General features: G+C 38.5%; 1 protein-coding gene and 1 pseudogene across 3 annotated transcripts in view; both read right to left on the bottom strand.

Annotated features, from left to right (window-relative positions):
• The window catches only part of LOC115753713 (protein ZINC INDUCED FACILITATOR-LIKE 1-like), a 39,097-nt gene that overhangs the window by 14,436 nt on the left and 10,686 nt on the right, over window positions 1-13,975 (bottom strand). The window contains exons 18-20 of one of the 3 annotated variants that reach the window (XM_048279294.1): window positions 13,629-13,702; window positions 9,692-9,697; window positions 866-1,142 (exon numbers count right to left, since the gene is read on the bottom strand). The exons of 1 other annotated variant lie outside the window; for it this stretch is intronic. In XM_048279294.1, the coding sequence (XP_048135251.1) occupies window positions 1,131-1,142; window positions 9,692-9,697; window positions 13,629-13,702 (92 nt within the window). In that variant the 3' untranslated portion in view covers window positions 866-1,130. Of the gene's footprint in view, window positions 1-865; window positions 1,223-1,452; window positions 1,497-9,691; window positions 9,698-13,628; window positions 13,703-13,975 lie in introns of those variants that run through there. One more of the 3 variants, XM_048279295.1, reaches the window with a different exon arrangement.
• LOC115753745 lies at window positions 2,138-5,601 on the bottom strand (annotated as a pseudogene).

Here is a 13,975-nt window from a genome sequence, read left to right as displayed (position 1 = left end):
GAATCAGAACCGGAACTGGAACCGGCCTGAAACCGCCGGTTCCACCTTTTCGTGGAATCGGAACCGGCGGTTCGGCCGAACTGGCCATATCTAGGTGTGGGTGTGGCCTGTTGGGGGTTGTGCTTGCCTATTACTAACGCCAACCTCACCTCCATTCTCTCTCAGGGTTTTATTTTATACCACTTGTTCTACGACGTTGCAATCTCCTCTTCTCCTTCTAGATTTTCCTTGCTTCTCTGCGATGAGTTCTACCACGGATGCATGTCCGTGTCCGTGTCCGTGTCCGTGTCCGTGTCCCACATGTATCCGACACCGACACGGCCACTCCCTAAGTTATTGCTTAGGTTGCGAGAGGGTCCTATGCAAGTATTGTCACAGTTAAGTTATATGTGTGTGATGACCACAACTTGTAACCCGCATGACATATAGGGAAAGTTACTCGATCAGTCCTAAACATATTATATAGATACCAATTCAATCATAAATTTTTTAATTTTATCAATTTAGTCCTAAACCTTGCCAGCGATCGACGAGTGCTTACTAAGTTACTAACCGTCGCCAAAAAATAATAATTATAAATAACAATTAAATAATGCTGACGCCAACGTCGGCCGTGTCATGTATGATGACTGGAGTACACGTCATCGATTTCCAATCAATATTTGTCGAATAGACTAAATTGGCACAAATTCAATAGATTTATGACTTTTTTTTTTTTTTATACTTTTCCGCTCGGTATAGATATAGCTGAAGGATAGTTCTCTAGTCAAGGACTGAGAAAAACATAACCCTTTGCATACATAATTGTATTTTTAGAGGGGGGATAATGAAACAATCGGACAAACAAGGAATATGATTGGTAATATGCACAACGTTGCTATTGACTATTAGTAGCGACAAAGTGCACTGCAACACAAGTATATTCCAATAGTGAGATTGATGCATACATTCAGGGGAAACTGGAAATGAAACATTTTCTTCCCAAGAATGTCAGGATGATAACACAATCACGACTGCCATTTGGATGAGCATGTGAAAGAATCAAATGACAGCTGATCTCTCGCAAACACTGCGCTGAGTTTCGGCAGCGCCTATACTTAGAATTCATGCCGGTTCAACTCTGCTTTCATTTAGTCACGGCACTCGACAAGGAACGGCTCAAACGTCATCAGCACCCCAATCGCCATGACCACATTCAAGATGAAGAAGATCATCTGGTTCCCTGCACACCAGCACGGGGATCGTTAAAGTTCCTCAGTAAGCTGAGGGCTCAAGCGCAGTCTGTCAAGGTCGCATAGACTTATATCTCGTCATTGTACACCCTGATTGTGTGCATATACACATCTTCATGTAAACAGTTTTTCTTTTAGCAGATGACAACTGATGAGTTAGTCATGGTTATACAAAGAAGGCCAGAGCCGTCTTCTCAGAATTGGAAAAAGTTTGGTTTACCTGGGAGAAAGGCCACGTCCTGACGCTCTTGTGTCCAAGAGAATCTGCGAAAGATTTTGTCCATGGATGAGAACATTAACAAAGTCTGCCCTTTAAGCATGCAGAGTAATTGTTTACTTTCGGTAACGTGTTTACTATTGTATTGACTGCTAATTGTCCTGTCGGTGTAATATAATGAAAGCCGACAAAAATTCAGCAGGACTCACATTGCACCGCCTCCTGCTGGAGCGACCGCCTTGAAGAGAGACGCGGCGGTCATCGCGATTCCATTAGCAGCTCCTCTCTGATCTTGATCCTGCGATTTCAGATTCGGACTTAAGCCAAACCTTCACGAGAAAGGCATGTGTTCGAAGGATGTTAATAAAGATGAGACACATCGAAGACCATCATTAGAAGCTTACAACGGCTTTGTTTTGCAGAAGCAACAAGCTGGTGAAGACGGAAAGCTTTCGGCATGCAAACTTCGACAGTCAGATTTGGGAATGAACAAAGGTTTTGCCTTTTCTCTATTCCATACAGAAAAAGTAAATCGAATGTTCTTTGTAAATATTAGCTTCACATATTGTAGAATAGAGTGTAAGGCATACTCACAGAAAGAACATTCTTTGCGACTGATGCGCAATTCATAATTATGGAGAGTTTTAGCCCGGTCAGCATGGCTATGAAAGGGTAACTTGACAAGAGCGGTATCGATGAGACCTGTCCCCAAGCATTTGTGCAAAGGAAACACGGGATTATCATCCATTTATCAGATAGACAACGAATAGCCAGAGATACAATAGCAGAAAAATTGTTTTTCACAAGCACGTGCTCGAGTTCAAGTTAGTAGATGTCGAAAACATACCCCACAAATGTGGGCTACCAAAACGGGGCTGAGAAGTTTGTCCAAGTATGGATTTAAGCACGTTTGGAAGACGAGAAGGCCGGCACCTGGAATTAGAATTCAGCAATCAGCGATCGCCTGCAAATATATCAAACGAGTACAGGGATATGTTCGGTGATAATAGACCACCATACTTCTAAGTTTCGAATAGGCAGAACTCATATCCACAATAAGGAGGACCACATGTCGAAGTCTCGTTTGAATTGCAGTTGTAGTGACTACCATGTTGTTTTCCTGAACGAATTTATCGTGATGGACAAGGAAGAAGCTAGAGCATATACCTGAAATGGAGAGAACAGTTCCAACATCTTCAGTCGTGTAGCTTAAACCCCCCAATCGCCTAGGGCTTACGGCCCATAGCGAGAAGATCTACAAAGAGAAAATAGCATGGGAAGGCTAATGAGAGGACCACAATCAAAGACAAAATGAACTTATTGGGAAACTGGCATGATATGCTGATGCCATATTATGAACTACTTCGAACTCGGATAGAATTCCAAAGAACAAGTCAAAATAAATTTCTCGCAACAACCATCAGATCATGACTAGCCAAAGGAATGTCTTCTGCCAACTGCATTGCAGATTACAAGTTTGTGTTCGTCGTCAATAAAACAATTTTTGCTCTACAAGCAACTGTGAACGAAGCACTCGGCACAATGAGTACAGAAATGATTGCACTCATGATGTTAGAATACGGTGAATGAAGAAGAACTGAGAAGGCGTGGTAGAGAAGCGATGCTATTTTAAGTTACCTCCGAGTAAGCCATGTCGTGAAGAGAGAAGACGCAGAACGTCATGATGGCCGACATCAAGGGCCAATTACGAATCAGAGAGACTTTTTTGGAGCTTTCCCTTCGACTTTTTGCGTCTTGCATTTCGCACCAGACTCGAGGGATGCGGTGTCCACATCTTTGCGAGACTCATGAAGCTCGCTATTTCCGCGGTGCATATGCAATGTTTCCTGCAATGAAACCAGATTATTGGGCACTCAATAAAGCGCAACAAGCAGTTGCGAATCCATTCATAGATAAAGTTATGCAGAGATCATGTCTGATGAACGGACAAAAACCAAATATTTTCAATATCAAGAATGAGAAACATGAACTGAGTTTAGTGAACTGCATACCGGAAGCCAGCAGGACCCGATAGAAACTACCAATGCAAAAAAGAGAGATGGCAAGACAGGGCAAGAAGTAGGGAAATCTGCATTCAAATCAAGAAATCAAATGTTTAAAGCTTGTGTGATGATCACTTGATAGGATCTGCACTATCAATGCATAAGAAAGCAACATCCACTTACTTTCCAAACACTGATTCTTTGGAAAATGTCGACGGGAACTTTTCCACGGGCTGAATTGAAAAAGAAAAAAACAGAACAACCAGGAACATCAGAGGAGCATGAAAATACTCAATTAATGCGTCGAGATATGATAAATCAGAAGTACTTGCGCAAGATAACGTCCCAGAGCTGGACCGATAATCAATCCTATCCCCCATGCTGTACTAACCTGAGTCCAATGTGTAACTCTTAGCTTTATGTACTTGGCAGAAAAACTAGGAATCTGTATTGAGAGCTCAAAGGTTTCGAAAGAAGGCCAGAGATCTTACGGTTGATATTCCTAGAGCTTGGTACTCCTCACCGAACATTTCGCTCGCATAAGCCTGTTACGCAATTACAAAAAACATATATGACAATGATGGCAAATTCGCGGTACAAAAGAAGAAGGGATAGCTTATCTGAGGCTCAAAGTAACTTGTGCCACGACGAGTCTCATTCATAAGCGGTACAATATCTTACCTTGGTCGGTCCGAGTAAACCATTTAAACTTCCTAGAAGAAACCGCATCGCAACAGCCATCCAAAAGTTCACACTTAGGCCGAAAAGGGTGCTGAAGATTACCCTGATATAAATCAAACCATGACAGTTAAATTGATAGTAATCGTCAGAGAAATTTTTCATCCCTGGGAACTGAAAACGAATGGTAATCTCGTACTAACACAGCGATTATTGCCATAATTATGACTGGTTTTCGCCCGTATCGATCCACCACAATTCCCCAGAAAATCGACGTCAGGGCTCTACCCAACAGGAAAGAACGACCTTCCAGATTTCAAGGAGTTTGTTAATGAAAAGTCAAAATCAAACCAGGGAGTCTGCAATGAACAGAGATCAGCAACAGGATAATCTCACCTACGCAACCGGCATAATACCCCGATGTCTTCCTCTCTTGTGGCGATATGGAAATCTCTAATCTGCCATTCGAAATTCAACAAACAAACGAAGATTTCCTGAGTAGAAGAAGCTAAATCATATGCTTCGACTCATTTACACAATTATCTACCGAGGAAAGTAGTGGGACTGCATGCCAACAGCTAACTCTGATGCTTCAAAGTCAGATAAAACAATATTCACTTTACTCATTGCTTGTTTCATTCGCAACAGATGCAATAAAATTTCAGGACTAATGGACCAAGACTAACAATCTGGAGCCTAGAGAGACCATATTTGAGAAAACAAAGCCTAAACCACACAGTTTAGGACTCAATATCTCGTCTAGACAGCACAGTTATATTTACATTATACTCAAAACTCCAGTATAAAATGTAAGAACTTACCATGAAGTAAAGGAATGGGTACAGGGATGATATTGGCAGTGCTGGAAAGTGAAAGGACACGACACTCGTCAGTAACATCATAAGTCTAATTAGTGACTAATTACGTCACTACAAGTACATCTAGCTAGTACATCTTTTCGAATCGGTAGATAACTTATGATTACTGAACGAATTAACGTCATGGTGCTATGAAATTTTACAATCAGCTAAGTGGGTTTACACTCCATCCTTATGCAAAATCGCCCTCGTGTTAACTTCACATCAACCACCGAGTCATTCCAAACAAATTAACTCCAAAGTATCATGCGAATTCGTGTCGTCCTTATGTCGAGTCACTCGGTACATTCAATGAACCCAAAAAGAAAAAAAAATGATAGACATGCTCATTACCGCTGCAAAGCACAACTATCCAGATCGACACGAGCTCACAGATCGGCAAGCCTCTCTGCAATTCCTTAAACTTCTCAACTTTGTAGCCGGGGCAATTCTCATGGTAATGCTTCAGCAACGACACCTCCTTTTGTTCTTCCACCGCCATTGCTATTAACCTCGACAGCCAGAGCCGAACCCACGAAATTCAGCTCCTGAACAAATGAAATAGAAAACCCTTCGTTTCTCACGCGGAATATCTGCTTCGATAGAGAATAATCACACAGAGTTAGCGAAGAACAGTTCCACGTAGCCTCATGTGTGATTCTGCACTTTAATTCCAAGAGTGGGACGACGTGAAAACATTGAGATGCTTCATGTTTAAAGCGAAGATGTAGATTGTAAATTGAGATCATTTCATGTAGAGAAAAAAACGTTTGAATCACATACCCTGAATGAAAAAAAGGCATTGATTTTGTCCCAAATGTGACATTTCTCTCGTTTAAGAAAATGTTGACAATGTGAGGAAGAACAAAACTGGTACATGTGAATTGGAATTTTCTGGATTTTGCTTGTCACCATTAATGTCTAGCCACCTACCCATATCTCGGTTTGCATTTTATTTAGTCCATGACATTAAAAAGCCGTTTGCTGCTCTTAATTTACTATCTAGAGGGGGCTTTCTGGTTATTAGAAAAAAATTATCGAGCCTAAGATAGTGAATTTATTCAAAAGGAAGGTGTTTCTGGAGTTGAAGACATCATGTTTAAAGCTCGTCTAGTCACTAAGGGTTAGATTTTGAAAGAGTTAAGTTTAATTTGATAAATGACTTGGCGAAATCATCTAACCAGATATACAAAAAGCGCATAAATTACAAAGTTGATATATAAAGTGACATGGTGACTTATTAATATACGCAGAAGAAAGCCCCCACATTGAAATACACCAAGATGTGAGATACAGTGAGATAATATAAAGTGAAGCAGGTATGACAAAGAAGGAAACAAAGATGATGATGATGAGGACTGCTTTATTTATGGAATAAGTGCAACTAACGCTAATTGTTTGCCCATATAGAACGTGCTAATTGTAGGAAACAAGATCAATTGCAATTAAAACATTAGGGATCCTTCCAAAATCCGGAAAAAGCAAACCGCAAATACATCTTATAAAGAAATGGGCTATTCAGTGGTGTGGAATAATATACTTTACGAAAAAATTTAATACATTAAGATTTTAACTTTTTTTCTTATTGGAAAGCTAAGTACCTTAGGGGCATTTGGTTCCGCTTTGGGAAAAAATCTTTGGGAAAAAGCAAATACCCGGTTGCTTTTGTTATGCAAAAAACGAATGATGTGAAATTATTTTTTTTCCTAAAGATAATTCCTTGACTTTGAGATACTTGTAAAAATGAATGAATGCAAAAACATTTTCATCGTTCAAAATATTATTTAGATATAAGTTATTGTCAATAATGAAAATATTTTTCATTGGCTAATTATTTCAAGCAATACAAATGATTAGTTTTTGAAAAAATATTTTTCAAGTTATTTGTTTTTCACAAAACAAACGGAACCTTAGGCTAATAGGGTTTTCCGAAATGCAATTGTGTTTGGTAAAAAGTCCTTTGTAAAGCAACTTTGGGATAAAGTGTTTGGCAAAATTTTTCTTACAAAGAACTTTGGTTGCGTTTTTGTCTATTTTCTATTAAAAAATAACCCGAACCCTCTAGCTTCGGCGAAGGGTTCTGCCGCCACCAGCCTTTGTCTAAGGTCACACAACCTCAAGTGGCCCCTGGCAACCTCCAACAAGGGTTGCGTGACCCCTTGTCGGCCGCCCTCATGTAGAGAAGATGAAAAGTAACAATGAGGGTAAAATTGGAAAACAAAAAAAAAAATTGAGGGTAGTTTTGGAAAAAGAATTGTTTAACCCTAGGAATAGCCTTCCAATGCTAAAAGCGCAAGAACGTGAGGACATGTCTTGGGCTTTCAGTTTTGCCAAGGCCCGTATTTGGCCATAAGGGTCCAAAAACAGAAATTCGTCAAACATTTCATGTTTTATCTAAGTGGCTTTGAAGGCTCAAAGCCTCTTCCCAAAGCTGAACCAAACGCATCTTGAATTAGAATATCCTCATGGCCATATGAATGACTCCTTGAATCATATATAAAAATGAACGAACCAAAAAAAATATTTTTATTGTCCAATAAATCACTTGGACATAAATTGGCGTCGCCAATGAAAAGATTTTTCATTGAAGAATTATTTCAAGAGATATAAATGATTATTTTTTTAAAAAAATGTATTTCAAATTATTTATTTTCTGCGAAACAAACAGAACCTTAGACTAAAGGGGTTTTTCAAAGTGAAATTGTGTTTGGTAAAATGTCTTTTGTAAAGAAACTTCAGGTTAGATAGCATTCGGCAAAAACAAAAATTTGCAAAGAACATTGGCTGCGTTTATATCTATTTTCTATTGAAAATAACTCAAACCCTTCCTCGGCCCCAGCGAAGGGCTCAAGCCTCCGCTGGCCATCGTCGGAGGCCACACGACCTTGGGCAGCCCCGAGTGACCTCCAACGAGGGTCACACAACCCCTTACCGGTTGCCCTCCCACGTAAAAGATGAAAAGTAACAATGAGGGAAAAATTGGTGAGGGTAGTTTTAAAAAAGGATTAATACCACGAAAAACTCAAAACTAGTACACATGTGATAAATTTATCCCAAACTATTTTTTTATCACAAAAAACTCCAAACTAGTACACCCGTGATTAATTTACCCCAAACTATTTTTTTTTTTACCATGTGAAACCCCAAACTGGTATACCTATGACAAATTTACTCCAAGCTTTTTTTTTTACCACCAAAACACTAAACTGGTACACCTGTGACAATTTATCCCAAATTGATACACTTGTGACAAATTTGCCATCCATTAATTTCTGTTAAATTGAGTTAATACCATGAAAAATCTCAAATTGATACATCTATGACAAACAATGAGTAAAAACCCCAAATGGGTACACTCGTCAACAGTCACGTGTCATCTAACTTAGCAATTTCACGGTAAAATTTAACGGAAACTAACGAAGAGTAAATTTGTCACAAATGCACCCGTTTGGGATAAATTTATCACGAGTGTACCAGTTTGGGATAAATCTATCACCGGTGTATCGGTTTACATTTTTTTATTGTAAAAAAAAATAGTTTTGGATAAATTTATCACGTATATATCAGTTTGGGATTCTTATGGCAAAAAAATAGTTTGGGATAAATTTATAACTGCATCAATTCGAGATTTTCCGTGGTATTAGGCTATTAGCCCTTTAAAAAAAGAATTATTTAACCCTAGGAATAGCCTTTCGCAAATGCCGAAAGCCCAAATAGGCCATAAGGGTCCCAAAAAAATTTGCCAAACACCTGTCTTATTTCCCAAGAGGCTTTGGTTAGCCCATTCCTAAAGCTGAACCAAACACATCCTGTTAGACATAATATTTCAAACAAAGCTGACCTGTCTTAAATAGTGGTTTTTGAAAAGCAGGCTTACTTCGACCAAAAGAAAAAAAAGGCTTACAATTGGCACATGAAAATAGTTTTGACGATAGTATTTTTAGGTCAATTAGAGTATAATAAATTCTACATCAAACGGCGGCCCACCAATAAAAGTTTTCCTTAACAGCCTAGCCTACATCACAACAATTTTTAAAATAAAGAGAGCAAGATGAGGACAAAAAGTCAGCACAGCGTCATTACTACAAGGTCACAGACATTCATTCCATAAACAACATAAACCTGGAAAGAAAATGAAATGAAGGACGGTCCACTTGGAATTGATATATGGTGAGAGACAGATGCAATATAGGGCACGTCTGTTGAATTAATAGACGTGCGATCGTAAGTCAATTCATCTGTCGTTTTTTATGTCGTTCTTTCACAGGAGAAAGGACAAGAAAAGGATTCCAACATTATTTTGGCGACAGTACTTGATTGAAAACTATGGTTATAGTCCGAGGACATGACCATGAACTTTTTGAAAGAGTTTTTAGTTCCGAAAGAACAATTTTCTGTTGCAATTTCGTAAGATAATATGAAATTTAGATAGAAAGATTTGGGAGACATTAAATTGTCGTTTTGATATTAGCCAAAACGGTCAACAACAAGAACTTCAGTGATAAAATTTCATCGCCCGATGAAGTTGTGTTGTGGTCCGAGACAAAAATCCATTTTGGAATAGTAACTAAAGAGAGGAGGTTGGAATCCAACTAGGGGGCTCGTGTTGTTGGGACACGAGCGAAGCACGCAATATAAAAACAATACTTTGGATGGTTCGGGTGCACATCAATCCAACGAATGTCAGCCATTTTGTTGGATCACGTGGATCTTACATGAGTCCAAATAATTCAACAGTCAAAATTTACTGGGGTCAAGTGTTCCCGGAGAATCCAAGAATATTTCCCAATCTGATTATGTGGTATCATGGTTTTCGGAAGTCGCATGACATGAGGTACCAATTTGTGAATGAGTAAGTTCGTCATGCGAGGTTGATCCAATACAATTATTATCAATGTTAAGTTGTATGGATGTGACGCCCACAACTTGTAACCTGCATGATAAAGGAGGAAAACTACTCGATTAATTATAAGTCTATTGTACGAATACCAATTCAATCATAGATTTTTTGATCTGATCTTAAATCATTGGGCAAAATTACAATGTAGTCATTCCAGTAAATTTTCATCGCTAATATGGCGATCCAATCATCATTGGCTGTCCTTCATCCTTCATGGCACACTACCATGTCATTGATTCTTGACAAAAATTGATCGGAAGGATTATGTTGAAATTTTGCACAAATATTTCGAACTATATTGAAAAATTTTAATAATTTATAATTAAATTGACATTCATACAATAAGTCATTGATTGATCGGACGATTTCCAATATAGATATAATTGAAGGAACTTTTTCCGAATCAAGGATGGAGGAAAAAAATGTCAGGATGATAACACAATGGCTGTCAATTGCAAACTAATTAACTATGCATGGGTTTCTTTGAAAAAATCACGAAAAATCCCAAACTATGCTCACCGTAACGCATTTATCCGAAATTTTCTATTGTGATACTACAAACTCCAAACTAATACTCGAGTGATACATTTATACTCCGTTATGGGTCTATTAAAAACCATCGGTAAAATTTGACGGGGCACCGATGTGGCACCCCATCAGAAAAATTTAAAATTAGAATCAAAACAGATAAAAAAAATCAAAGCAATGTTATCTCGGTTATTGTTCATTGTCTTCAAGCACTCATCTGTGGACGACCACCTCGATTCAGGTTGTCCATGGCTTCCCCGACTTGGGATCAAGGAGATGAGGGGATCGACGACCTTGAATCTAAGGTCGCCACAACGGTCAAATGACTATGAGCCTTATTTGATGTTCAAGAGCGAGATCTCACTTTGGTCACCCCATCCAAAGGTTCTTTGTTTCTTTCATTTTTCCTCAACTGTGCTCAACAAGCTCAGCTTTTGTGTGACGAGTTTCGGAGAATAAGATCTGAAAGCAAGAAAATGAGAGTACTTCATGCCCTTATTTGAAATTTTTCCTAACTTTAAGGTCGATTGATAGGGCATACGAGTTTATGCTCTCTCTTGTGGTAGCATCCATTCACGTGTTGATGGTACTGAAAACAGGAGTTGAATGCTCACGCTCTTTGACTATGCTTCGGACAAAAGTGAGGACCCTTTAATTTCCTGCTTTAGAAGATTTGATGAAAGTATCTTATCCTTACAAATATAGTGAATCATACTCTTCACAATATGTTTGGTAGAAGGAAATGAGAAAGAAAGAACTCTAAACACTCAATTAAGATGAAGTAACTACGAGGGAAAAAAAGGATTCACAAAATTATGAGATCTCACTAAAATAAAAATAAAAAATCTCTCTAGAGGTTGTAGGGAGAAGCTTAAGATCAAGGCAAGTTTCTGATCTTTTCATCACTCTTCTATGATTTAATGTTGCTAGATCATGGTTCATTTGAGGTTTATGGCTTAGTATAGATTTGAAATAGAAGTAATGTTAAGCCCATGGTGCTGCCTGGGGTGAATCATAGTATAAAATGGCTATGCATGTGAATTTATGAAGCTATTTTAAAACCGAGCCAAATCTGACCTTTTGTGCTTTCTATTTTCGTTCCGCTTTTTGTATGCTTTTATTTACTAATGTCAAAACATAAAAATTGGAGACAACATCTTAAAATATAACATATATTAATTTTAGAATTTTTGCAGTTCACAGGGTCCGCCATTTGGCCATGCACTTTCACGGTTTTGTGGCCTGTGATAAATCTAAGTCTTGTCTGACCTTTGGTGCTTGTCATTTTTGCACCTTTTTCTGTGGGCTTCTATTAACTAAGATCAAAGCATAAAATTTGAATATAATATTCTAAGCTACAACATATATTAAATTGATAATTTTGGAACCCTTTTAAGTAGGTGATATGACTGATCCCTTAACCCATTCTGTTCCGTTGCTGAGACCCATTTTTTCCATAAGTTGCTTGATTTATTTTGATTTATACGTACTGATTTGGACTTCGTGAATGCTGTAAAATTTGTAGAGCTGTGTTTATGTACAACATATGAAATTTTAGTGAGTTTTGAGATTACTTCACTTGATGAAAAGTGAAAATTTCGATCAACGTGCAATATTGACTTTTTATGAGTAGCTTTTGCATTTTAAGGAAAAATCGCATTTTCGCAGTCCAAATGAGTAAAACTTATATACGAAAGTTACTCAGCATACATTGAACTATCATTTTGAGGATTTTCATGATTTTATAAATTAATTTGATAATTTTGATCAATGCAATATGAAGTCCAAACCTGCCTGGTGGCTGAAGGAGCACAGATATGTGGTGTACGGTTGGTTTGTGTGCGAATTACCGTTGTGTATCTGTTTCTTTTTTATACATGCTGAGTAGTGGTAGACTCAAAAGATTCGCATGTAGAATATTCCTATTGCATATCATATAATGACATGTGTGCATGAGCACGGAGTTAAAAGACGTTAAAATTTCCACCGGATAGAGTTCCGATGGAGCCTCGGGTGATTTGGGAAGTCTCTTGATGTATAAGGAAAGCCCCTGCTGTGTGATCAGGGAAGTCTCATGAATTGAGATGCCTTAAGTATGTAAATTTTGATAGTGCCACGCGCGAATATCGAGAGGAATCCGTGGGCCTTGAAAAGTGAGATTGAGAGCTATGAAATAAAATAATGCTAAAAATTATGTGCATATTTGTGAGTACATAGCATATCTCACGTGATGTGATGTTCATTGGCTACAAATGCTTGATCTGTATTTTTGTTATAATCCTGGATGGCAATATGATGAATATAAAATGATGTGCTAGGTAAGATAATAAAAAGAAAGAAAACTATCTGACACCGCCAGCGCCTCTGCGTGTGGGGAATAAAAAGGGTCCATAGATGACTGGGGTTCAATCCCTGGAAGTCGTTGTTGTAATAGTAATAATAATTTTTTTTTTAAATTAAACGTTTAATTGACGTAATTTATTAGAAGAGCGGATCTTAAATGAATTTTAGTCGGGAAGCAAGTGAATCGTATGGTGTAATTTTTAGTTGATTTATTTGTTGGGCTGTGACTCACTCTTGCAAAAATTTCCGATCCTTAGATATGGACATACCGCCACACCACTTTTACGGAGCGCCATATCATATTCGAGCTTGGCATGAGGATGTTGTTTTCCCTAATTCACCAACTGTTTTCGTTAAGTACACGATCGTCTTATTTGCCAACATGGGATGTCTGCCTGTTGTTAGTGTTAGATTTATCACATGATATTATAGGCAAGGCGATCGTGTGTTAGGACTTCTGATCATAGACAACGACGGCAATGGAGGGGGCAACAGCAGAGACGGCAGCGACAGGCCAAAGGGCGATCCAGGGGAGATGGTAGAGAGCCAGGCAGCAGATACATATGTATGTGTTCGTGTATATTTGAGCGTATGGAGAATAGTGTCCATATGTATTGAACAAAATTTTTTGAGACCGCCTGATAGAAAGGAGTAGGATCATGTTTGTGTACCTCTCACCAGGTAGGCTAGATCATTTGCTGTATGACTCGAATGGTGGTACATGTTATGGCTATGGGTTGAGTATGAACTTGTTCTTATCTTATGTCTTAATGAATGGAATATTATATTCAACATGAATATCATTCCGCTTGCTTATAATGGGAATTCATGCGGGTTCAACTCTGTTTCCATTTAGTCGCGGCGCTCAACAAGGAACGGCTTGAACGTCGTCATCACCCCAATCGCCACGACCACATTCAAGATGAAGAAGATCATCTGGTTACCTGCACATGTGCACGGGCTTGTCAAAGTTCCTCAAGGTCGCATAGACTTAAATGTCGTCATTTTACATCATGAATGTGTGCATATATGCACATCTTCATGTAAACATTTTATCTTTTGGCATATGACAACAGATGAGTTACCTGGCAGAAAGGCCGAGTTCTGACGTTTCTGTGTCCAAGAGAATCTGCCAAAGATTTTGTCCATGGATGAGAACATTAATCAAGTCTACCCTTTAAGCATGCAGAGTAATTGATTGTTTTCAGTAAAGAGTT

Source organism: Rhodamnia argentea, chromosome 5 (assembly GCF_020921035.1).
Source record: "Rhodamnia argentea isolate NSW1041297 chromosome 5, ASM2092103v1, whole genome shotgun sequence".
NCBI classification, from domain to species: domain Eukaryota; kingdom Viridiplantae; phylum Streptophyta; class Magnoliopsida; order Myrtales; family Myrtaceae; genus Rhodamnia; species Rhodamnia argentea.
This window is presented reverse-complemented; position numbering and strand designations above follow the sequence as displayed.